The 26,137-nt window shown below is 43.4% G+C and overlaps 1 protein-coding gene across 1 annotated transcript in view; it reads right to left on the bottom strand.

Annotated features, from left to right (window-relative positions):
• Window positions 1-1,516: 1,516 nt before the first annotated feature.
• Window positions 1,517-26,137, bottom strand: part of LOC134345637 (alpha-1,3-mannosyl-glycoprotein 4-beta-N-acetylglucosaminyltransferase B-like) — a 175,030-nt gene continuing 150,409 nt past the window's right edge. Inside the window, exons 10-15 of the mRNA XM_063046630.1 lie at window positions 24,292-24,399; window positions 18,148-18,341; window positions 15,645-15,723; window positions 12,433-12,520; window positions 5,304-5,416; window positions 1,517-2,170 (exon numbers count right to left, since the gene is read on the bottom strand). Coding sequence (XP_062902700.1) covers window positions 2,147-2,170; window positions 5,304-5,416; window positions 12,433-12,520; window positions 15,645-15,723; window positions 18,148-18,341; window positions 24,292-24,399 — 606 coding nt within the window. The 3' untranslated portion in view covers window positions 1,517-2,146. The remainder of the gene's footprint in view (window positions 2,171-5,303; window positions 5,417-12,432; window positions 12,521-15,644; window positions 15,724-18,147; window positions 18,342-24,291; window positions 24,400-26,137) is intronic.

Genomic DNA, 26,137 nt, shown 5'->3' with positions numbered 1-26,137 from the left:
ACTCAACTTTGGTTTCATTAAACCATAGAACCTTCTTCCAGCTCACATCAGAATCTTCCACATGCCTTCTGCCAACTCTAGCCAAGATTTCATGTGAGGTTTTTTTCAACAGGGGCTTTCTCTTTGCCACTCTCCCATAAATCTGTGACTGTCCCATAAATTTCAATCTCAATATCTATCTATCTATCTCTCTCTCTCTCTCTCTCTCTCTTTGTATATTCTTGCAGAGTAATATGGTGTATGTAATGTTAACTGAAGCCATAAGCCATCAGGCCAAACCTCCAAATTTTAGATTTAGCTTCTAGAACCAATCCAGCCATGAAAAATTGGGGGAGCTTTTATTGAAGATTTCAAGAATCTCTTTAAAAATAGCAAAAGCAGTGTGACTGAAGTTCTTGGTAGGATATGGTTTCAGTCAGTTGGTTGGATCATCTGTTTTCCTTGTGAGCTCATGAGCCACCCATCCAATTAATCAGAACTAAGCTCATTGAGAATACATATTTATTACTCATTTTTAAAGATGATAAGAGGAATTAATATTTGCCAAATTTAGCACTGGGGTGGTGAAGCTGGTGTGTGGCATTACTTAAAGAATAGAGCAAACCCCTCTGGAATTCTTCATCTATATCAGAATTGGTAAGTTTTGATGTAGGTTTTTCCATCTGTAATATTCTATGCAATCAGGATCTCGGACCAAAACATCAGGTGTTCACTTCCCTGTATAGATGCAGTCTGACCTGCTTCCTCCAGCACTGTGTGTGTGTGTGTGTGTGTGTGTGTGTGTGTGTGTGTGTGTGTGTGTGTGTGGTTCAAGCTTTCCAGCATCTGCACCATCTCTTGTATCTTCTTCAAACTAAGTTATTTTCTCTTCAAACTGTATTTTGGTTTCTTTTTCCACAGATGCTGCCTGACCTGTTAAACATTTCCAACACTTTTTTATTTCAGATTTCCTATTTCTGGAGTTTTTAAAAAATTGATTTTCATCCTTAAGATAATTTTGAAAGGGAATGGGAGTTCCTCCAGGGAAATTCCTAACTGATAACAGCTAAAGTAAAATCTTTAAGCACAGAACTGGTATTATTGATCTCTGTATTTTTGGGCTAAAAGTGGAAAATCATTCAGAGTCCCAGCAACAACTCCTCCTGAGTGCATGCATTTGAGCATTGGGTGGCATTCAGGTTCTGATGTGATGTCCTTCACAGAAACAAATAACTTCACCAAGGAAGAGTAGGTTCCCAAATTATTTATGGTGCATGTCCAAGCCAAATGAGTATTCCAAATCCTAAATGAGTTCTTACACTGAAAACAAAATACAAAACTAAACATTCACTTAAGGTGACAAAAATAATCATCACAAGTTAAATTTAACACTTTTATTTAGCATTTTTTAAAAAATACTCATTTTGACTTTTTAATCTACTGTGTACAAAACTCCAAGGAAACTAATTTAAAATGATATCCATGTATATTAAGGTTAAAAATCTGCTTTTTAAAATAAATGTAAACATACGCCCAATTCAACATTGTGACCTTGACTCCTGCAGTTATATTGTTGTATTTTTTTTGTCAATTCAAAAGTTGATACAAGAGTGGAGTGTTTAATCTCTGAAAAATTTAAATAAAGGCACAAAATACCCTCTGATCTTATAAATGGCAATTGCCCAGAGCAATGATTTAACCTAGCTCACTTCTGTTAGAAAGAACATTAATGGCAGTAATGACAAAAAGGTCTAAAAAAAACCACCAGAACTTTCTATGATAATAAACTTGTAATTGTTTCAAATTGTAATCATGATAATTAGTTTAATTTTAAATTATTTATCTTCATGCTAATTACAAAATAACTTTTTGCTTCTTTGTAACATCACTGAAGTTTCATTAAAATGAGTTTTTTATTCTAGTGACAGTAAAAGATATGTGAAACTTGATAAAATAGCAATAACATTGTTTAATAAATAAATTTCAATTAATTTGGTCAGAAATAATTTCAAAATTTGCATAGCTATATTCCCACTATTGAGGTGTGTTTTTTGGTTGATTTTTCACTCGATTGTTCTTTTAATGTTCTGACACTAGATGGCGCAATTGTTGAAGAAATCCATCACCCAAACTTTACGAAGGTATAACTACGTGTAGTTCCTTCCATTTATGTAGTTGCGTCAATGAAAATCTGATAAAAAATGAATAATTAAAACAAGTGTTTTTACAAACTTTACTGTATAGCAGCATATACTGTTTAACATTCTGGGGAACATGGACCCGTTCAACTCCAAGCATGCAATGGGTACTGCAGCATATTGAAGGATGAGGGCTAGCAGGCAAGGGCCAGCAGATGAAGATCAGTTGGCAGATGCACAGGTTGAAACAATGCAACCTCTGATATGCTTCTACCACTCCTGAAATAATAAGGCAGTGTGCTGCTTACTCCTCAAATAGTTAGACCTGTTATGTCCACTCTACCACAGGCCGCTCATTCTCACAAGTACTTCCTCTGAATTGCTCAACGGACAAACTGTTACAATGAGCAGCACACAAACTTATGATTTAGGTATGATACACTCTACCATTGGTCTAACAATCACGCCATAATTGTGCTGTCAGAACCGTAACCTTCCTTCCCCTCGGATCATTCAGAAACAATAGTGGTGCCACTCTCATTTCACTGTGTCAAAGTTCCATCTGAGGGTGCATGGAACCTTCATACCTTTCATCGATTTTTGGAAGTGCAGAGGCGTTCTAGAGAATCTCCAGGTAGGTATTCACCTCAAATAATTTTAATTTTCACAACTTTTCCTCTGTTTATTTCAGATGCAGTGTGGACACATAAGGACCCAGATAGTTGGATGAGATGGTTGCATATGCACATTTGAGAGAAACTCAACAGCAACTTATTATAGGAGGCTACAGTCATGTTAAAATTGCTGGGTGACAGAATTTAAAAGCAGGCAGCTAAATTTCAAGAAATCTGCTAATCATCATGATGTTATTTGCACACCACTTGTCTACTGATTGATGAGCAATCATTTCAATGTTGCTTTTACAGCATTAGCTTTAGACCACTGAACACTTGGCCACAATAATCCATGATCTGGCAGCAGTGTTCCTAATATTGACCTCATTGGTGTTACGCTCTTAAGTTCCTTGTCTCCTTTTCCTATACAAAGCCCTACAAGGTCACATCAAAACACTTCTCTACCAGCTTTAACCACTTATACAATCAGTTTCATTGCATGAAGTCCAAATCTCTGTCCCTTTTAAGAGGCACTGAATCCCCCTGCTTAATTTGCAGCCCATTAATACGTGTATATCTTTGGGTGTACACACATACATTACTGTGTTTCAGAAACTGCCAGTATTCCTTATGTACATTGGAATAAATCAAAATCACATCTCTTACCAATCTCATCCCCTCTGCCGTAAATTTAATAGTGTTGCTTAATTTCTAAGCTAAGTACATCACTTTTATTGCAGTAAAAGACCCTTGGGACATTACAAAAGGAAAAGGGAACATAATTCTATAAAAAGCTGGAATAATTTCTATGTTGGACTACTGATTCTGCAGTAAGAAACACACCAACAAATCATTTTACTTAAGATAGAAATGATTATGTTCTAATAATTTCAGTGAATTCGAGTTTCTCTCTGTGCAAAAAAATCCTTAAGATAAATTTTAATGATTAGATGTTTCCCAATTTAGTAAAAGTTTTTCTTTCGCAGTCCTATAAAAATCGAAAGTAGAATGTCATATTTCAACCGAAAATGTGTGACCTCTGACAGGTCTTGTTTGTTTGCTTTCAGTTGAGATGAATAGTGGAATAGTATAACAATAGTGATTCAGATATGCCAGAGTGCACAAGCACACCAAGTAGCCTCCGAAACCTACTGAACACCCATATCTCTTTGTAGAATTTAGATTGGCTGTTTCATTGCATGACGATTTGGGTGTCTTCCCTTGCAATCCAGTATCAGATTGTCAATTGTACCACATCTTGGACAGCTAGATCCACAATTCATGAGATTTCACTATTGGGTGTGAGCCCACTTTCAAACATGTCTTGCTGCCATAGTAATGGTTTAACAATAACTTCAGCTTGGTCATTTGTTGACATTAGGGTCTCCTTCATGGCCAATGAAACTTTTACCTGGATATACTCTCTTGTCCAAATAATTCATTGCATTCTCAATTCACAATACATTTGACAGCTTTTCCAGTTTAAGATAAATTTGACTTTCTGTAGTCTATTGCATTACAGCTATTGGATCTCCAACTCAAAGTACAAAAACAGAAATTTCTCAGGTGGCTGAACCATTGAAAATTAGGGCAATAGTTAATTGTCTTTTAGGAAAAGCTTGCTGCACAACGTATAGAATCCAATAATACTGATTTCTTCTGGTAAAACAAAAAATTTCCTCCCCTCTTCTATTCCCCACTCTGGCCTCTTCTCACCTACCTATCACCTCCACCTATGCCGCCCCCTCCTTCCAGTTCTTCCATGGTCCACTCTCCTCTCCTATCAGATTCTTTCCTCTTCAGCCCTTTATCTTTCCTATCCACCCAACTTCACCGATCACCTTCTAGCTATCTTCCTTACCACCCGCCACACTTTTTATTCTAGTGTCTTTCCAGTCCTGGAGAAGGGTCTAGGCCTGAAACATCGACTCTTTATACATTTCCATAGATGCTGCCTGACCTGCTGAGTTCCTTTAGCATATTGTGTGTGTTGCATGTAGAATCCACGTCATTTAAAAATGGCGCTGGCTTAAAGCTGGCTCTTTGTATAGGTCTGGAACTGCCTATTTATTTGGACCTCATTACATTTGTGTCCTTATTTGCCTAATTGAGGACAACAGCAAAAGAACTTTTACATTAATGGGCCTGGTATCCTGAAACATGAAATACAACACTTGGAATTAAATTGGTTACTTTGACAATATCAGCAACAACACTGAACTGTTCATCAGTACCATCTGTAGTGCCTGGCGTGGACCATGGACAAGTAAAGTAGTAAAGGAAAATTCGGTTGGTTCTTGATGATGTTACATTGATATTTGAAGATAATTTTGAGGGAAGGCGATTGAAATCTATGCTGTGAAGTTTGTGTCATCATCAGATTAACTGGTCACAATGACTAGTGCAAGGACCAGTGATAAAGTTTGTTTTTACTGCTTTATTTTTACAGATTTATTGCACAGATGATTTATATGAGCAATACATTGCCAAGTTTATGAGATCTGTATTAATGATAATAAAGATAATGAGTAATAAGAAATGAGTAATTAGAATGAAATCTTTGAAATATTACCTCATTCAGTAAAACCCAAACAGAGGAGTCTGAAAGAATGAATAATCGAATAGCTTCAATTTTCCCAATTGATCCATCGACTTCACCTTCTACAAATCCATTACGAAATGCATCTTAAATTGTAAATGAAACAAGATAACAATTTACACAAAATATTAATAGATCTTTAACTATCTAAAGGAAGATCATAGAATAGATTTTCATATTCATTGCCTTAATGCAATGCTGATATGATAGCAGCATGATATGCTCCTTTTGTGGGATGTGGGAAGTCTGAGTCTTCCAGTGACCTTGATGACTACAGCTGTGAGAAGTGCATCCGGTTGCAGCTGTTGACAAACTGCATTGGGGAACTGGAGCTTGATGACCTGCCAATCATTCAGTAGACTGAGGAGTTGTTAGGCTGGAGTTATAGGAAGGCAGTCACAGGTTTCAGGAGGCAGGTAACTGGTAACTTAGGAGAGGGAAAGAGAGTGCTGTTCCGCTCAATTACAAGTATACTACTTTGAATACAGTTGGGATAGGCTGACAGTCTACCAGTGGAAGGTCACAGCAGCCATGTCTCTACACTGGAACTGGCTCTATGGCTCAGAGGGGTGGGGTGGGGGTGGAAGTTGGGTAGTGATAGGGGTTTCAGTGTTAATAGGGGAATAAACATGAGATTCAATGAATGAGAATGAGACTCCTGGATGGCACATTGCCTCCCAGGTACTAGGGTCAGAGATGTTTTGGATCAAGTCCACAACATTTTTAAAGGGGAGGGGGAGCAGCCAGAAGTCGTAGTCTATATCAGTACCAATGATGTAAGCAAGAAGAGTGAGGAGACCCCAAAAAGTGAGTTCAGGAGTAGGTGTTAAGTTTAAAGACAGGACCCCCATGCAGGTGATCTCAGGATTGCTACCTGTGCCACATGCTAGTGAGGCAAGAATTAGGAAGATAGTGCAGTCTAACAATTGGCCAAGGAGATGGTACAAATGGGAGGGCATTAAACCTTTGGATCATTGGGCTCTTTTCCAGGGCAGGTGGGACCTGTACAAATGGGATGGTTTGCTCCTGAACTGGAGAAGGCCCAATATCCTTGGAGGAAGGATTGTTGGTGCTGCTCCAGGGAGTTTAGAACTGTAGAGGGATGGGAACTAGAATGACAGGACTGCATGGAGTGGCAGTGGGGAAATTAGATATTAAACCTACTGGTGGACTCATCTACAGAGACAATTGAGGTGGAACCGAGGTATAAAAAAGGGATGCGCACATTAATGAGACTATTATTAGAGACCACCTAATAATCAGCAGGATTTTGATGAGTAATGTTGTAGAGAATTAGCAAACAGTTGCAGGAAATATTATTTTTCACATATTGACTGGGACTCCCATACTGTAAAAGGACTGGATGCGATAGAGCCTGTCAATGTGTTCAAGAAAGTTTCCTTTATCAACATGTCAAAGTCCCAACTAGAGAGAGTGTGATACTGGATCTCCTATTGGGGAATGAGTCAGGGTAGGTGGTAAGAGCATGTAGGGGAACACTTTGGATCTAGTGATCATATTTCCATTGGGGAAGAATGAAGGGAGATCATATAAGTGTATAAAATTATGAGGGGTATAGATAGGTTGAATGCTTGGCAGGTTTATCCCCCTTATGTTGGTGAGACTAAAACTAGAGGTCATTTGTTTAGGGTGAAAGGTAATTAAGGGAAATCTGAGGGGGAACATTCACTCAGAGGGTGAAGTGAGTATGGAATGAGCTACCAGTGGAAGTGGTATATGTGCGTTAATTGTAACATTTAAATGAAGTTTGGATGAGAGAGATATGAATACTATGGTCTGGGCAAGGTAGATGGGACCAGGTAGAAGACTAGGCTGGCACTGGCTAGATATGCCAACTAGTCTGTCTCTATGATAGTACTTGGAGATCTCAAATCTATAATGGAACCTATTTGCTTCATCAGAAAGAAATAATGGAAATTGATATATACAGTATATATAAAATAGAATATTGGGCAAAACAACATTAGTTCAAAACTCATGCTGTTTCAGGAATAGTCATTAGTCATGCCAGAACACCAATAGTTCAGGACTCGTTTGTTCTGGCACTAGGAGCAGCATGGTAGCATCGCACTTTACAGTACCAGCGATCTGGGTCCAATTTCTGCCACTGCCTATAGCGAGTTTGGATGCTTCTCCCTGTGACTGCATGGGTTTCCTCTGGAAGCTGTGGTTTTCCTCCCAGTCCAAAGATGTTGGTAGGTTAATTGGCCATTGTGAGTTGTCCAGTGATTAGACTCTGATTAAATCAGGTTGCTGGGTGGCGTGGCTCTAAGGGCCGGAAGGGTCTATTCCACGCTGTATATATCTCAAAAAATAAAACAAAAACTCTTTCTCAACATCTGTCTTAATATACCAATAAAACAATGGTGCATGGATTGTTATTCTGTTCAAAACCTGGAGCAGAATTATTATAAATGTTCCCCAAAATAAAAGCATAGAAGGTGTTGTAACTAGTACCAAATGAACACCTAGTATGTTTATATGATAGTGTGGCGACCCACTTTCTGGCACACACGAACCGGCTCACAATAGCACGCGCAGGCAGGGGGCCGGCAGCAAAAAGGGCGCCAGGCCATCTTCACCAGCAGGGGGAAAATCCCGCGCGCAGAAAGGGTCTGGGAATATGCATTCCCCACAGTAGTCCTGCCCAGGGAGGGCGAGAACGAGAAGGCTTTAAAGCGGGCCGCGGAGTTTGAATAAATCTCTTTCATCGCAACTCTAATTCACCGACTCCGTGTGGTTATACTAGCGCTGTGTGTAGCACATCGCTACAATTGGTGACCCCGACGGCCCAAACGATATTTGGACCAGAGATGACCGATGCTGCATCTGTTCACGCAGTTTCGTTAAAACTGCCAAGCTTCTGGACGCTGCGACCCCGTCTATGGTTCGAACAAGCAGAAGCCCAATTCCACATTCGGCAGATAACCTTGGATTCCACTCGTTACTATTACGTGCTGAGCTCCCTCGACCAAAAGACTGCTGCACAAGTTGAGGAGTTTATACAGTCGCCCCCGGAGGACGGCAAATACACAGCATTCAAAGCCCTGCTCATAAGGACTTTCGGACTCTCACGGCGCGAACGAGCACACCGCTTAATGCACCCGGATGGTTTGGGAGACAGGCCGCCGTCAGCATTAATGAACGAGATGCTGGCCCTGGCTGAAGGGCACAAACCCTGCCTCATGTTTGAGCAGGCGTTCCTAGAGCAACTGCCCGAGGACATATGCCTGCTGCTGTCCGAAGCAGATTTCAGCAACCCCCAGGAGGTGGCAGCCTGGGTAGATGTGCTGTGGAATGCCAAGAAGGAGAGAGGGGCATCTGTCGCACAGATCACCAAGCCGCGTGCCCAACGACAGACCAGACCAGGCCCAGCAGCAGAGCCTACAAAACCCGACGACGGGAGTGAGGAGCCCAACGAACAATGGTGTTTCTACCACCAGCGGTGGAGCACAGAGGCCCGCCGCTGCAGACCGCCCTGCAAATTCCCGGGAAACGCCAGGGCCAGCTGCCGCTGATGGCTACGGCGGCTGGCCATCAGGACAGCCTCCTGTACGTCTGCGACAAGCAGTCGGGACGCCGCTTTTTGGTTGACACCGGAGCGGAGATCAGCGTCTTACCTCCAACGAGTTACGACACCCACAACAGAGAACCGGGACCCACCCTGAGGGCCGCTAATGGCAGCACAATACGAACCTATGGCACCCGCACGGTGCGGCTACAGTTCAGCTCCAGCCGGTTCACGTGGGACTTCACACTGGCCACCATGGCCCAACCACTCCTGGGGGCGGATTTTCTGTGAGCTCACAGCCTGCTGGTCGACTTGCAAGGGAAGCGATTAGTCCACGCCAAGACTTTTCAAACGTTCTCCCTGGGTGAAGCACAGTTGCCAGCCCCACACCTGGACTCCATCACGCTGTCCTACGATGAATTCACCAGGGTCCTGGCGGATTTCCCATCAGTACTGACACCGCAGTTCACGGCAGCCATGCCCAGACACGGAGTATAGCACCACATCCCGACCCAGGGACCACCCCTCCATGCCCGTGCCCGAAGGCTTCCCCCGGACAAGCTCTGACTGGCGAAGGAGGAATTCAAGAAGATGGAAGAATTAGGGATCATACGACGGTCCGACAGCCCATGGGCCTCCCCCCTTCACATGGTGCCCAAGGCAACGGGGGGCTGGAGACCATGCGGTGACTACCGCAGACTGAACGAGGCTACAACGCCAGACCACTACCCTGTGCCGCACATTCAAGACTTCGCAGCAAACCTACACGGCGCAAGGATCTTTTCCAAGGTAGACCTCGTCCGGGGATACCATCAAATCCCTGTACATCCGGACGACATCCCCAAAACAGCACTTATCACCCCGTTCGGACTTTTCGAATTCCTCCGAATGCTGTTTGGTCTAAAGAATGCCGCACACACTTTCCAGCGGCTAATGGACACGGTGGGACGCGACCTGGACTTTGCATTCATCTATTTGGACGACATCCTCATAGCCAGCAGTAGTCGGCAGGAGCATCTGTCCCACCTCCGCCAGCTCTACTCCCGCCTGAGTGAATTCGGCCTTACAATCAATCCAGCCAAATGCCAGTTCGGACTCGACACCATCGACTTCCTGGGCCACAGGATTACTAAAGACGGGGCAACCCCGCTGCCCGCCAAGGTAGACGCGGTCTGCCACTTCCCCCGACCCAACACAATCAAAGGCTTGCAGGAATTCGTGGGTATGGTGAACTTTTACCACCGTTTCCTCCCCTCAGCAGCCCGAACCATGCGCCCCCTGTTCACCCTGATGTCGGGTAAGGGCAAGGACATTACCTGGGACGAAGAGGCCGCAACCGCTTTCGTTAAAACCAAAGAAGCCTTGGCAAATGCCGTGATGCTAGTGCACCCCAGAACGTACGTTCCTACTGCCCTCACGGTGGACGCATCCAACATAGCGGTCGGTGGAGTGCTGGAACAACTCATCGAGGGTCGCTGGCAACCCCTGGCGTTCTTCAGCAAACACCTACGACCACCCGAACACAAATACAGTGCTTTCGACCGGGAGCTATTGGCACTTTACCTGGCAATCCGGCATTTCAGGTACTTCTTAGAAGGTAGGCCTTTCACCGCGTTCACAGACCACAAACCGCTTACCTTTGCGTTCACTAAGGTGTCCGACCCCTGGTCGTCCCGCCAGCAGCAATGTCTGTCCTACATCTCCGAATACACGACGGACATCCTGCACGTCTCGGGAAAGGACAACATTGTGGCGGATGCACTTTCCAGACTGACCATACAGGCCCTGTCCCAGGGGGTGGACTATGCAGCGCTGGCAGAGGCACAGCAGGCAGACGCTGAGATCCCCAGTTACAGGACTGCAGTCTCCGGTTTACAGCTTCAAGACCTCCCCATAGGCCCAGGTGAGAGGACCCTACTATGTGACGTAGCTACTGGCCAACCCTGCCCCGTCGTCCCGGCAGCCTGGCGCTGGCGGGTTTTTGAGTCCCTTCACAACTTAGTGCACCCCTCCATCAGGACAACCGTCCGGCTGGTCTCCAACAGGTTCGTGTGGCATGGACTTCGTAAGCAGGTCAGTGAATGGGCCAAAACGTGCATGCAGTGCCAAACGGCCAAGGTGCAGCGGCACACCAAGGCTCCACCGCAGCAGTTCGAACCCACCCGCCGGAGGTTCGACCATATCCATGTGGATATCGTGGGGCCCCTGCCAGTGTCACGAGGAGCGCAGTACCTCCTATGATAGACCGGTTCACCAGATGGCCAGAGGCAGTCCCGCTCACCGACACCACCTCCGAATCCTGCGCCTGAGCACTGATCGCAACCTGGGTAGCACGTTTCGGGGTACCAGCCCACATTACCTCCGACAGGGGCGCCCAGTTCACCTCCAGCCTGTGGTCAGCTATGGCCAGCCTTTTAGGATCACAGCTACACCACACAACTGCCTACCACCCACAGTCGAACGGACTAGTGGAGCGTTTCCACCGTCACCTGAAGTCGGCTCTCATGGCCTGCCTGGAAGGGCCTAACTGGGTGGACGAGCTTCCCTGGGTCCTGCTCGGAATCCGCACGGCGCCCAAGGAGGATCTACACACCTCGTCGGCCGAGTTGGTGTACGGCGCGCCCCTGGTCATCCCAGGAGAGTTCATACCAGCCGCAAGGGGGCAAGAGGAAGAACCCACAGCAGTCCTGGACAGACTACGAGAGAGGCTCGGTAACCTGGCCCCCATCCCCACTTCACAGCACGGACAGAGCCCGACCTGCGTACCCAAAGACCTGCAGAACTGTAAGTTTCTTTTTGTACGACGGGGCGGACACCAGGCACCGCTACAGCGGCCCTATGAGGGGCCGTTTAAGGTGATCAGGAACAACGGGTCCACGTTCGTGCTGGACATTGGGAGGAGAGAGGAGGTATTCACGGTGGACCGACTCAAACCGGCCCATGTGGACTTGGCGCAACCGGTCCAGGCTCAGGCACCGCGGCGCAGGGGCAGACCTCCCAAACAGAGGCCGATCCAGACTGTGGACACCGGGGGAGGTATCGCCGGTTCTGGGGGGGGGGGGGGTTATGTGGCGACCCACTTTCTGGCACACACGAACCGGCTCACAACAGCACGCGCAGGCAGAGGGTTGGCCCCAAAAAGGGCGCCAGGCCATGTTCACCAGCAGGGGGAAAATCCCACGCGCAGAAAGGGTCTGGGAATATACATTCCCCACAGTAGTCCCGCCCAGGGAGGGCGAGAAGGGGAAGGCTTTAAAGCGGGCCGCGAAGTTTGAATAAATCTCTTTCATCGCAACTCTAACTCACCGACTCCGTGTGGTTATTCTAGCGCTGTGTGTAGCACATCGCTACAATAGTCCTTTAATCTTTAAGCACTACAGAGGCATCTAAAATAATCCAATTAATTCTATGTTGAAATGTAGTTATGTGTAATGGAAGTTATACAAAATTCCTGGAGCTCGACTGCTAATAGAGCTGATAGTAATTTTCATCAAATACCTGGAGATATCAAAGTACATTTCCAAACTATATAATTTTTTTATTGAATTAACAAGTAATTAAAAATATTACCTATCCTATAATAGCCATCATCTGTTTCTTTGTATTTGGAGTATGTTTTGCTACTGTTGTACAGAGATTTCTTCTTAAAATCAGTTCCCTGAAAAATTATGAAAAAGTATTCATTATTGCAAAGGAATCATTTAACAGAATTATGGAATTTTCTGTTATATATTTGAGAAATCCCTCATTTCACCATTTAATACAGAACATACAAAGCAATTAGAATGAATGATTGAGATTGTTCCATTAAGTATAATTCCTACTGATTTTCAGTTTGCTCGAATTGAAGGGAGGTTATTTATTTATTTATTGAGATACAGTGCAGAATACACCCTTTGGTCCTTTGAGCAATCCCTGACTTAACTCGAGCCTAAATGACCAATTAACCTCCCAACTGGTATGTCTTTGGACTGTGGAAGGAAACCCACACGGTCACGGGCCGGAATAACATACAAACTCCTTATAGGCAGCAGTGGAAATTGAATCTGGGTCACTGGTACTGTAAAGCATTGTGTTAACTACTGTGCTACCTTGCCCACTCCACTGTATGATTATAGTTTTGAAAGTATAAAAATTGGTGTGGCAATAGTTAAGCAGTCGTTTATTTAAAGGCAGAAATTAGCAAATATTTTCACAGTAGAGGTAGCTCTTGTTGACTAACAAGAAGATGAAAGGTTACTGCTGGTAACTAAAAAGGTGAAGTCAAGTCTACAGTCTGATCAAGCCTACCTCATTGAATGGGGAACAGGAGAGGGGGTGCCCTAATTACAGTGTGTCTTCCGTAGATATGATTCTGGGTCCAACACAGTCTGCGCAATGTAAATATTAGCTCTGTTGCTTTTACATGAAAGACAGCAGATATACATGCTTATGGTTCATAGAACATAGAAACATAGAAAACCTACAGCACAATACAGGCCCTTCGGCCCGCAAAGTTGTGCCGACCATGTCCCTACCTTAGAAATTACTAGGCTTACCCATGGCCCTCTATTTTTCTAAGCTCCATGTACCTATCCAAAAGTCTCTTAAAAGACCCTATCGTATCCGCCTCCACCACTGCCGGCAGCCCATTCCACACACTCACCACTCTTTGAGTAAAAAGCTTATCCCTGACATCTCCTCTGTATCTAATCCCCAGCAACTTAAACCTGTGTCCTCTTGTGGCAACCATTTCAGCCCTGGGAAAAAGCGTTTGACTATCCACATGATAAATGCCTCTCATCATCTTATACACCTCTATCAGGTCACCTCTCATCCTCCGTCGCTCCAAGGAGACAAGGCTGAGTTCACTCAACCTGTTTTCATAAGGCATGCTCCCAATCCAGGCAACATCCTTGTAAATCTCCTCTGCACCCTTTCTATGGCTTCCACATCCTTCCTGTAGTGAGGCGACTAGAACTAAGCACAGTACTCCAAGTGGGATCTGACCAGGGTCCTATATAGCTGCAACATTACCTCTCGGCTTCTAAATCAATTCCACAATTAATGAAGGCCAATACACCATATGCCTTCTTAATCACAGAGTCAACCTGTGCAGCTTCTTTGAGCATCCTATGGACTGGGACCCCAAGATCCCTCTGATCCTCCACACTGCCAAGAGTCTTACCATTAATACTATATCCTGCCATCATATTTGACCTATCAAAATGAACCACTTCACACTTATTTGGGTTGAACTCCATCTGCCACTTCTCAGCATAGTTTTACATCCTATCAATGTCCTGCTGTAACCTCTGACATGCCCTCCACACTATCCACAATACCTCCAACCTTTGTGTCATCAGCAAACTTACTAACCCATCCCTCCACTTCCTCATCTAGGTCATTTATAAAAATCACGAAGAGTAAGGGTCCCAGATCAGATCCCTGAGGCACACCACTGGTCACTGACCTCCATGCAGAATATGACCCGTTTCCAACCACTCTTTGCCTTCTGTGGGCAAGCCAGTTCTGGATCCACAAAGCAATGTCCCCTTGGATCCCATGCTTCCTTACTTTCTCAATAAGCCTTGCATGGGGTACCTTATCAAATGCCTTGCTGAAATCCATATACACTACATCTACTGCTCTTCCTTCATCAATGTGTTTAGTCACATCCTCAAAAAATTCAATCAGGCTCGTAAGGCACAACCTGCCCTTGACAAAGCCATGCTGACTATTCCTAAATCATGTTATACCTCTCCAAATGTTTATAAATCCTGCCTCTCAGGATCTTCTCCATCAACTTACCAACCACTGAAGTAAGACTCACTGGTCTATAATTTCCTGGGCTATCTCTACTCCCTTTCTTGAATAAAGGAACAACATCTGCAACCCTCCAATCCACCGGAGCCTCTCCCATCCCCATTGATGATTCAAGGATCATCGTCGGAGGCTCAGCAATCTCCTCCCTCGCCACCCACGGTAGCCTGGGGTACATCTCATCCGGTAACTTATCCAACTTGATGCTTTCCAAAAGCTCTAGCACATCCTCTTTCTTAATATCTACATGCTCAAGCTTTTCTAATCTGCTCTTTTCAAACAAAGAGCAGATTAGATTTTTTCAACTTCAATTAGGAGAAAGATCAAAAATATTTTATCATGAAACCTTGTCAATGAACCTGTAGAATTAAAGGTTTTCATCATTGATGTACAGTGATGTGATCAATTTCGATACAGTATATTGGTTCTCCAGTCATATGATAATTAAAATAGTGTCAACACAGTAAAACTAAGGCTTAAAGTCTTTATATTTGGATATGTATCCTAAAAACTGAGCATAGTATGGCAGAGAGCATCTCACTACATTTTTAACTAGAACCATTATAATGTTGGAGAACAGCAGGGTTACTTGAATGCCAACCTCCATTTATAGTTCTCATTACAGAGCCTGACTAATGAATCAGTTGTACAGACAGATTGTCTAGTTTTAATGGCTGTTACTGATTCATCAGCCTGGCTCTTTGATCCCTGTACAAAAACACAATGGGAGAGAACATTTTCTTGGTCTCACACTATTTTCATAAAACCAGTAGCATCAATGAATATCAGATTAATTCTGCAGTGTACAACATTGAAGTTGTCTTTCAAGGTTGTATTTTCCAATGAGATTTGCAAGGGCTACCTCTCACTCAAACTCAAGAGCTTGGAGTCAGGACCAGTGAGCTGCAGAGTGGAAAAAGGCAAAATTGTTGCAGAAGTGAAGGAGTTTTGGATTTAGTGCTTGCTACTGATACACTTACATTAGCCGGTAGAACCTCCACTGTTGTATTAACAAGTTTATCGCCTGGGTGCTCTATGTCACCACTTCTAAAAAGATATCTGTGAAGCAAAGGTCACAAAAATAGAGATTGAGAGAGAAAATATACCAGACTTTTACTGTTGCTGTGAAATTGTTATATCAGAATCAGATTTTTTATCACCGGCATGTGACGTGAAATTTGTTAACTTAGCACCGGCAATTCAATGCAATACATAATCTAGTAGAGAGGAAAAAAAAACTAAAACATAATAATAAATAAACAAGTAAATCAATTATGTGTATTAAATAGATTTTAAAAAGTGGAAAAACGGAAATACTGTATGTTAAAATAAAGGTAGTGTCCAAAGCTTCAATGTCCATTTAGGAATCAGATGGCAGAGGGGAAGAAGCTGTTCCTGAATCGCTGAGTGTGTGCCTTCAGGCTTCTGTACCTCCTACCTGATGATAACAGTGAGAAAAGGGCATGCCCTGGGTGCTGGAGGTCCTTAATAATGGACGCTGCCTTTCTGAGACACCGCTCCCTGAAGATGTCCTGGATACTTTGTAGTCTAGTACCCAAGATGAAGCTGACTAGACTTACAACCTTCTGCAGCTTCTTTTGGTCCTGTGCAGTAGCTCCTCCATACCAGACAGTGATGCAGCCTGTCAGAATGCTCTCCACAGTACAACTATAGAAGTTTTTGAGTGTATTTGTTGACATGCCAAATCTCTTCAAACTCCTAATAAAGTATAGCCGCTGTCTTGCCTTCTTTATAACTACATTGATATCCGATGCATGGTATCATTATGTTAATCTATATGATGCCAGCAGGTAAATGATTGGCTCCTTTTGCAGAATTCCTTCTTTCTACAACTTTAATCAGTGCTAACCTATTTGGAATGGGTTAATCTTTTTGTTAAACTAACTGGAAAAAAAGAATTATCAATCAATCTGTTAAGTATTATGAGCTAGCACCTCGAGACATAAGAAAGCTCACTTTTAAAAGAATGCTATGTTTCGTTTTTCTTTCCTCCCATCTTTATGTGACCAGAATGTTACAATAAACAAAGAGTGTATCAAAATCCAGAAAGTCTTCCAAAAGATCATAATTTCAAAAATACATAGAACAGCCATTTATTTTCCAGTTAATTAATTAACCCCTGGTCTTCCCAGTGGTTTGAAAAGGGTGTGTGAGGTTCTGACTCAACTGTGTAAACTTTCAGCTGTTTTATCACCCAATCTTGTCTAATTATACCTAGATTGAATGCATCTTGCCATAAGGCTGAATAGAAAGTAATGGCTAGAGTTGCAGAGGCCTACACATGGAGCCAATGGGAATATTCAGAAGCGGTTAGCTTCGATAGGTGGATACTAGAGAAGTTGGAGAAAGAGATGTTTAGGAGCATGTCAACTACCAGCTGACCTTCCAAAACATTACACTTAGACTTCCAGCTTCTTTAAATTGTGATTCTATCTCAAAGTTGGAGTGAATTAAAGTAGTGAAACATGACTTGAATTTAATGTGGTCCATGCCCACCTGCAACATTCGTCTTTATTTTAATCTACCCCCAGTAATCCACCACCCTCACCTACTCTCTTATGTATTTTCATTGGGTACCAGGTTAGAATTAAACATAAATGCTTCACTTTAAAAATATGTATTAATTTACTCAGAGATATAATTTTCTGCTGATGTAACATTAAAAACATTTGACCGATTATTGAGATAATGATAAAATTTTTCTTAATTTCTTTTCACCTGTTTTTCCTATCTTTCCAGAAAATATAATCTTGTGCTAGTAAATCATTCCACAAATGACAATTGAGTTGTTATTTCTTGTTAAATATCTGAGAGCATTCTGTTTCATCTGCCACTACTATTTTTGAAACAAGTGCCTTTCACAGCCAAAGTGACCAATTACTCTGCTCATGATGAAGGTGTAAGCAGGTAACCTACTTACAAATCTGCACAAACCAATCTATAACTCATTGCTCTGAGAACCTCCTCAAAGGAACATTGAGAACATGAAATATCTTTTTACTTTTACAGGCACTTGATTCTTTATAGTAGAGCACATATAGAAGGTACAACAAGGTAGGGATCTATAGGAAAGGTATTGGACTGCCATACCAATGTTGTTGCATGGACTCAATGACAAGGCTATATGACTAAGTTCTTCTTTCTGATCAAAATTAAAGTATAATGTGAAAAATCATGGACATGAGCTACAATTGCCACACAACTTTGCTGATGTTTATTAGTGCACCAGCATGTAACTAGACAGTTTTAAAGTCATATTGTAGAGCTTCAACTCTTCTGCTAACTTCTAAGTAAAATTATACATAATTTTGAGATGAAATAGGAAGTAATCCTAGGAAACAGAGGTAAATAACTTCACAGTGTAAATGGTAAGAACAATTAGCAACCTAAATTGAAGTGAATATGGGTGAGTGATTTTGGCAATCTATGAAATATGTCTACACAATACAAGATTGAACCAACCTTTCAACTTTCAGTGGCTGGTAGAACTTAAATTTGATGAAGTCCCCTGCCACTGGAGTATATGCCCAGAAGAAATCTTCTCCTTTGTAGGCCTTCTCCAGACTATAATGTTGGTAGATTTTCAAGCTGGTTGTTAATTCTGCAGTAGGATTCGAATGCCTCTTAAGTAATAATTGTTTATTAAAATCCTTATCCTTTAATTTGAAACAAAAAGATTACGATAAGTACTTGAAAACCATAAATCATAGCTATTCACAAGCAGGTACAGCTTGGAAACAGTCAACTTTTCAAAATAAGCATCAAAACATTTGCAGCTACTAGCATGCTAAGGTTGTATGGTATTAATTCTCCCGTCTCATTTTAAGGGAAGGATGGAAAACCATAGATTTATGTTAGTATTCCACCTGTAGGTTGGAGGTATGTCTGAAAATTAAATCCTTTGTGCTAATGCTTTAGTAAAGCTAAATAAAACTGATATTCCAACCTAAATAGAATGCCAACAGCTCTGAAAGTTGTAATATATCACCCTTTGCTTGATTCTTGTAAATGACCCTCACTACAGCTAGAAAGTCGACCTACACTATGCATAGTAACTTTCTTGTTAAAAGATTAACAGCCAACTGGAACCAATGCATTTTCACGTCAGTATTAGTTTTTTTAAACTTATAGGGATGGTATTGGGCAGAGTGGAGTGTTAGAGGTCAGATTATGGTTTAAGGACAGGTATGTGGAAATTTGAGGTCAGGCCAAGTCCAGGCCTCTGCTCCTTATTCAAGTACCAGTGAGGTGGATGGCTGATATAGGACATACGAAATTTAGGCCTCCTCTCCGTGCTCAAAGGATGGCAATGTAACTGTGTGACAATGGACATTTGTGGATGTGGGTGTTTCAGGTGCTGTATGAGGACCAGCAAGGACGAGGTCTGGTAGCCCACCAGGTCAGTAAGTCCTCCCAGATTGATAGGTCCCAATATCAATGTCCATGGGAACAGGAGGCACAAGAGCCGGTGACCCCCTACACATGCGAGTCGGCGTGGCCAGAGTTCGAGGCCTTAAGTCCAAAGTCCCATCATCAGCTGGTCCTGGGATTGAAGATTGAAGTCTAAAGGTTAATCACATCCAGGAACTGAAGCCCAGTGGCCCAGGCCGTAGGTCTATGAGTCTGAAGTCCACTGAGGAAGGAGGCCCATTGACTGCGAGTCCATGAGATTGGAGGCTGGAGACCCGGACGTTTGGCCTGGGAGGTGTTGGAGGACTGTGAATGTGTGGGATGGAGCAAAGGGATTTGCTTTGCTGTTGCTGCTTTGTTACATGTTGTGTTCTGTGTTGTTCTGCCAAGCATTGTGGGCATGCTCTGTTGGCACCAGAATGCACAGGCTACCCAGCTCATCCTTGGGGTCTGTTGGTTGTTAATGCAAACAGCGCATTTCACTGTCTGTTTTGATGTACATTTAATAAATAAATTAATTTGAGTCAGAATTTCTTTTAGCCTGTTATTTTGAAAATGATCTTGAGCTTTATTTTCAGGTCTTTGCTAATCAATGACTTCAGTGAGGAAAACACACAAGGTGATTAAGAAGAACCAAAATTGTTTACAAAGAAGTGTTCTAAACTATAACAGAATGAAAGTACCTGATATAAGATAATTTACAATTTCAGACACAGAAAGAAGAACTTTATTGCATGCAGTTTTAGTCTCTCCACTTGCAGAACTAGCTTTGACGGTGGTGTAGGGATTCACAAGGCTGATTGCAGAGATTAGGGGTTTAGCCCACAAGGAGAGATTTAGACATCTGGTTCTGGATAGGTTTGTCTGTTTGAGGCAAGGAAAGGATGAAGAACTCATGGTTGACATGGACGAACCCATGGTAGAACATCATGTCAAGAAGAAGGAGGAAGCATACTTAAGATTTAGGAAACAATGATCATACCAGACTCTTGACAGTCATAAGGTGGCCAGGAAAGAGCTTAAAAAGGGATTTAGAAGACCTAGGTGAGTAGGATTAAGGAAAACCCCAAGATGCTCTACTTGTGTGGGAAGAATGGAACAATAACTGGAGTGAGGAGGGTAGAACTAATGTGGATTAAAGAGGAATTTTTTTCTATTTATGAGTTGAATGATAAGAATCTCTTGTGTTTACGATTTGCTGCTCCACTGCGAAGTCTCATTGAGGTATACCTACCCTGGAGATGTTCCGTTAGACCCTCTCTCATTGCTCCCCCTCTGTGATCTCTGCTGCCCTCTGTCATATCGACCATGTGCTCACCAGACTCACTACTTTGGCCACATATTCTTCCTGGGTACTTTTCTTTGCCACTATCTTGCTCCACATGGCTTCCTGCTCCACTTGAAGGCCTCCCAGTCTGGACCACTGAGGATCTCAGGTAGCTGCATTTGATTGCTTCTCTCTCCGAATTGTACGTGCCACGCTGTCCGCTATGTGGACATACCTGTGGGGTCTGTCTCAGGTCTGGGTCTCATTCTCCTCTGCCTGCCATGGACTTCTCTGACATTTCACCCACTGCTGGATCCATGCTGTCAGCTGCTGGTTCTTCACCTTCCTCACATCTAGGAAGGATCGGAAGGTCACCATCTTCAGACAACGTCCATTGCTGCCTCATGCTCCGACTTCAATTCAATCACAGACCTCCGGACCATGAATTCCACCATCTCCAACTCCAGTTCTGATAGCCCTGGATACCTATGGACTAGCGGATATCACCATTGCCAACTCCAGCTCCAGTGGCCCTGTGCAGCTCCAGACTGCAAATACCACTGTCGCCAATTCTGGTTCCATCGATCCCAGACACCTTCAGAACATGAATTACATGGCCTCCAGCTCTGGCACCAGCCCAGTCCTCAGCCACCACCACCTCCAGGTCGAAGTCTTCCTTGCTGCCACTGGGCCCATGGGCACTCCTAGTCCCACAACCACTCTGCAACCCCATATCTCTCAGGCTCCCCGTCACCTCTTTGATCCTCACAGTCTCCATCTTCCTCCCACCCTACCTTCCCTGAACAGCCCAATCTTCCCGCTTTTTCTGATACAACCAACTCTCCCCCCCCGCCACAACTCTGATCCCTGCTGTAATCCCTACTGTGGCTTCACTGTACCCTACAACCTTCCTGTCTCTGAGGCAGAACATTCTGTCCTCAGCAAAGGCTTTATGTTTGTCCCCCTTTGCTCACACTGAGTGAGTTCTGCACCCACCAAAGTGCCAAGCCCTCCTTCCATCATTTCTGTTTCTGTCTTCTTTGGCAAGGATTCCGCACCCCATACCAATGGCCCCTTCTCCCATCTCAAACTCTCCTCCTCCTCCTCTTGGGCTCCTTGGTCTGGTTCTCTGCCTGTTTTGGATCTTTTCACCTCTAATTGCTGACGAGACATCAACCAGTTCGACTTCAGAATTCCTCTCTCCTCCTTGAACCCTACCTCCTCTGAATGAACTGCCCTTCACTCTATCTGCGCCAATCTCAACTTCACCATAAAGCCCAAAGACAAAGGGGGTGCTGTTATAGCATGGAGGACTGACGTCTACCTTGCTGAGGCTGTGGCATATCTCAAACACCTCTTACTTATACCTTAAAAAGGACCACATTCTGGACCATCAGGCCACTGTCACCTACACCATCACTAACATCATCAACTCTGGAGCTCTCCCATCCACTGCCACCAAACCCATAATCCCCTTTGCCCTGCGCTGCTCATTTCTATCTCCTACCCAAAATCCACAAACCTGACTGTCCAGGTAGGCCCAATGTTTCTGACTATTCCTGCCCCACTGAAGATGTGTCTGTCTACCTCGACTCTGTTCTACCCCTTGTTTCACTCCCTTCCCTTCTACATTGGTGACACCACATCGTCTTGATCTCCTCAACAACTTTCAATCCCCTGGTCCTGACCTCCTCATTTCTACCATGGATGTCCAAACTTTATATGTTTCTATCCCCCAACAAGAAGACCTTAAAACTCCCTGATTCTTTCTGAACAACAGACCTGACCAGTTCTCCTCCACCACCACTCTCCTCCATCTGGTGAAACTGGTCTTCACCCTCAACAATTTCTCCTTTGGCTCCCCTCACTTTCTTTAAACTGAAGGGGTAGCCATAGGCACCTGCATGAGCACCAGCTAAGCCTGCCTTTTTGTAGGCTATGTGGAACAGTCCATGTTCCAAACCCTTCCTGGTAATGCTCCCAACTCATTGACAATTGCATTGGTGCTGCTTCATGCACTCATGCTATGCTCATCAATTTCATTAATTTTGTCTCCAACTTCCACCCTGCCCTTAAATTCACTCAGTCCATTTCTGTCACCTTTTTCCCATTTCTCAGTCTCTCTGTGTCTGTCTCTGGAGACAAACTGTCTACCGATATCTTATATTCAACAACCTATATCCTGTCTGGGTAGCCTCCAACCTGATGACATGAACATTGACTTCTGTATCTTCCATTAATGCCCCTCCTCCCCTTCTTACCCCATCCCTTATTTGTTTATTTATTATTTTTTATTTTTCCCCTTTTTTTCCTCTCTTTCTCCCTCTGTCCCTCTCACTATAACTCCTTGCCTGCTCTCCATCTTCCTCTAGGCTCCCCTCCCCCTTTCTCTTTCCCTAGGCCTCCTATCCCATGATCCTGTCCCTTCTCCAGCCTTGTATCCCTTTTGCCAATCAACTTTCCAGCACTTAGCTCCATCCCTCCCTCTCCTGTCTTCTCCTATCATTTCGGATTTCTCCCTCCCCTTCCCACTTTCAAATCTCTTACTATCTCTTCTTTCAGTTAGTCCTGATGAAGGGTCTCGGCCCGAAACGTCGCCTGTACCTCTTCCTATAGGTGCTGCCTGGCCTGCTGCGTTCCACCAGCATTTTGTGTGTGTTGCTTGAATTTCCAGCATCTGCAGATCCTCGTGTTTACTGATATCTTTTATAAGCCAACTGAATCCCATGGCTATCTTGACTATACTTCTACCGACCCTGTCTTCTGTAAAAATGCTTTTCCCTTTTCTTAGTTCCTTCACTTTTGCCACATTTCTTTCCAGGGTGAGGCTTTCCTTCAGGACATCAGAGATGCCCTCCTTCTTCAAAGAAAGGGGTTTCTCTTCCTCCACTATTGCTGGCCATGTATGTATTTCCTCCATTTCCCAGACATCCATGCTCACCCCATCTTCCCGCCACCTTAACTGAGATAGAGTTCCTCTTCTGCTCACCCACCACCCCATGAACCTCTGCATCCAATACATCATTCTCCACATTTTCAACCAGATCCAACCACCATGCAGGTCCTCCCCCCCAACTCTCCACTTTCCGCATGGACTTCTCCCTCCATAATTACCTTTTTCATTGATCCCTCCCCACTAATCTCCTTCCTGGAATTATCTGTTCAAGTGACTGAAATGATACACCTGTCCATTCACCTCCTCCCTACATCCATTCAGGGCCCCAGACTGTCCTCCCAGGTGAAGCAACACTCCATCTGCAAATCTGTTGGGGTAGTCTACTGTATCTGGTGCTCTCAATGTGGCCTCCTCTACATTTGTGAGATACAAAGTAAACTGGGGGACTGCTTCGTTGAGTGCCTCCTCTCTATCCACCAAGAGTGGAATTTTCCAGTGGTCAACCATTATGTTCCATACTTGCTGGAATCCAAAAGAATGTGAGAGGATTTTATAGGAGCATAAAATTTTGAAAGGGATAGATAAGATAGAAACAGAAAAGTTGTTTGGTAAACTAAGGGACATAGTCTCAAAATTCAGCGGAATAAAAATAGGATGGAAATGAGGTGAAACTGCTTTTTCCAGAGAGTAGTGAACCTATGGAATTCTCTGCCCAGGGAAGCAGTAGAGGCTACCTCATTAAATATATTTAAGAAACAGCTAGATAGATTTTTGCATAGCAGAGAATTTATGGGGAAAAGGCTAGTCAATGGAGCTGAATCCATGGCCAGATCTTTTTGAGAGGCAGAGCAGGATGGCCTACTCCTGCTCCCATTTCTTATGTAACTGGACTCACCGTCAAATGCAGAACTTATGGTGGAGATATATGTGATGGAGAAAGACTCTGATGCTTTAACTGTACTGCTTTACTTTGAACTGGTCTTAGGTAGCACAAATCAAAGTAACCTTTCACTACACAGACACTTCTACATACCTTCAGATTCTGAATTTTTCCAGCCAAAGAAGAATGTGTTCCCATATGTTGAAAAAGGGAAGGTCTATAGCGAATTCGCAAATTAGCTTTCTGTCTTTCACAATGTTTCTGAGAGAATGAAAATGTGGAAAACATTGAACATCATTTAAATTACCAACAGCCCTAATCATTAAAAGAATGGAAGGGAAATTACAAAAATTACTCTTCAAAAGGGATACAAATCTTAATTACACTGCTTCTTTGACTGGTGATGAAGTATCGGTTGAACAGTATCACACAACTAAGTCTTCAGCTTTGCTCTGCTGATTTTGTTGTGGGAAGAAATAACCCAGTGATTAAAGGGTGTCTGTGTGCTGGAGAAATATTAAGGAGTACAGTGGTCATTTGGCAATATCAAAGAAGTAAATGATATCTTTGGAAATATATTCTGTGCAATTTCATGTTTAAGTCATTGGGGTTGGGTCAGATTTGTTGCTACAAGTGCAGCTGGGAAATATAGTTGCCTTGTAAATGATCAGTGCTTGTAAAAGTCATACAGTAGCAGAGATACAGCACAAAAACAAGCCCTTCATCCTACTGAATCCATACGGATTATGAAGCACCTACATTTACACTAATAGGATCCAATTTTATTCTCTGTACTTTCCAGTCCCCCCCCCCCCACCATCATAGTTTCTCTCCCTCATTTCTGGTCGTCATCTAATCTACCAACCTGTCCATTTTCAATGTTCATTCCACACCATCCTTACTTGTACACGTATCTCTGGTCCTTTATCCTAAAACTCCCTTCCTAACAGCTCTCTGGGAGTCACTTCCCCAGGAGGGCTGCTGTGGTTAGAGAAGACTGCTTTACCATTGCAATCACAAATGTTTGCTTCTCCAATGTTGCTTGGAACTAGAAAATGAATAAAGAGCTAAGTGATCTAATTTCCCGACGAAGAGGAAGGATGGGAGAACGTGTATCTATTCATAAACGGTATATCACACGAGGAGACAAAGTACAGTGAAATAGGAGCAGGAATAGGTAATTTAGCCCTTTGAGCCTTGTCTACCATTTAGTATGATTATGGCTGATTCATGTTGACCTTTTCTAATTCCATTAATAATGTCTTGGTGCGCTGTTATCATTTATAATAGCCTCCAGCATTTGCTATTTTTGAACTCATGATCTTTCAGGATTATATGGCATCTGATTTGATAGGCAAAATGATCAAAGCCAGCTCAGCATTTCATCTCTGTGCAAAACAGGCAGAATAGTAGCAGAACATGTGCAGAAGTGACAGTATGTAAGCAAATGTATGCCAGGCACAATCTGTTGCTATTATACATAATGTACCGACACTTTTGTGCTGGCAAAAACACAAAGTACATCGGCAAAAATAGATGAAGTCAGTTGTTAAGAAGATTTTGTAAATAGCTGGTGCAACTATGGAAAGTCAACATTTCAGTCCAAGGCCCTTCATACGAATTTGGTCCTCATGAAAGGTCTCAGCTCAAAACGTTGACCGTTAATTCCTCTCCATAGATGCCACTTGACCTGCTGAGTTCCTCCAGCATTTTGTGTGTTTGTGTTACTCTGGACTTCCAAGAATTGCAGAATCTCTTGTGTATATCATGAAATATTGCTTGAGCTTGCAAAATTGGTGGTGGGAAAACTAAAACCCCAAGGAGGTATGTATTCATATTGTATAAACAGTGAGGCAAGTAACTTCAACCTCCCTGTATTAGACAAAAAGACATAGGAGCAAAATTAAGCCATTCGGCCCAGCATGTCTGCTCGGCCATTCCATCATGGCTGATCTACTATCCCTCTCAACCGGATCCTCCTGCCTTCTCCTCATAACCT

Source organism: Mobula hypostoma, chromosome 4, assembly GCF_963921235.1.
Source record: "Mobula hypostoma chromosome 4, sMobHyp1.1, whole genome shotgun sequence".
Lineage (NCBI taxonomy): Eukaryota > Metazoa > Chordata > Chondrichthyes > Myliobatiformes > Myliobatidae > Mobula > Mobula hypostoma.
This window is presented reverse-complemented; position numbering and strand designations above follow the sequence as displayed.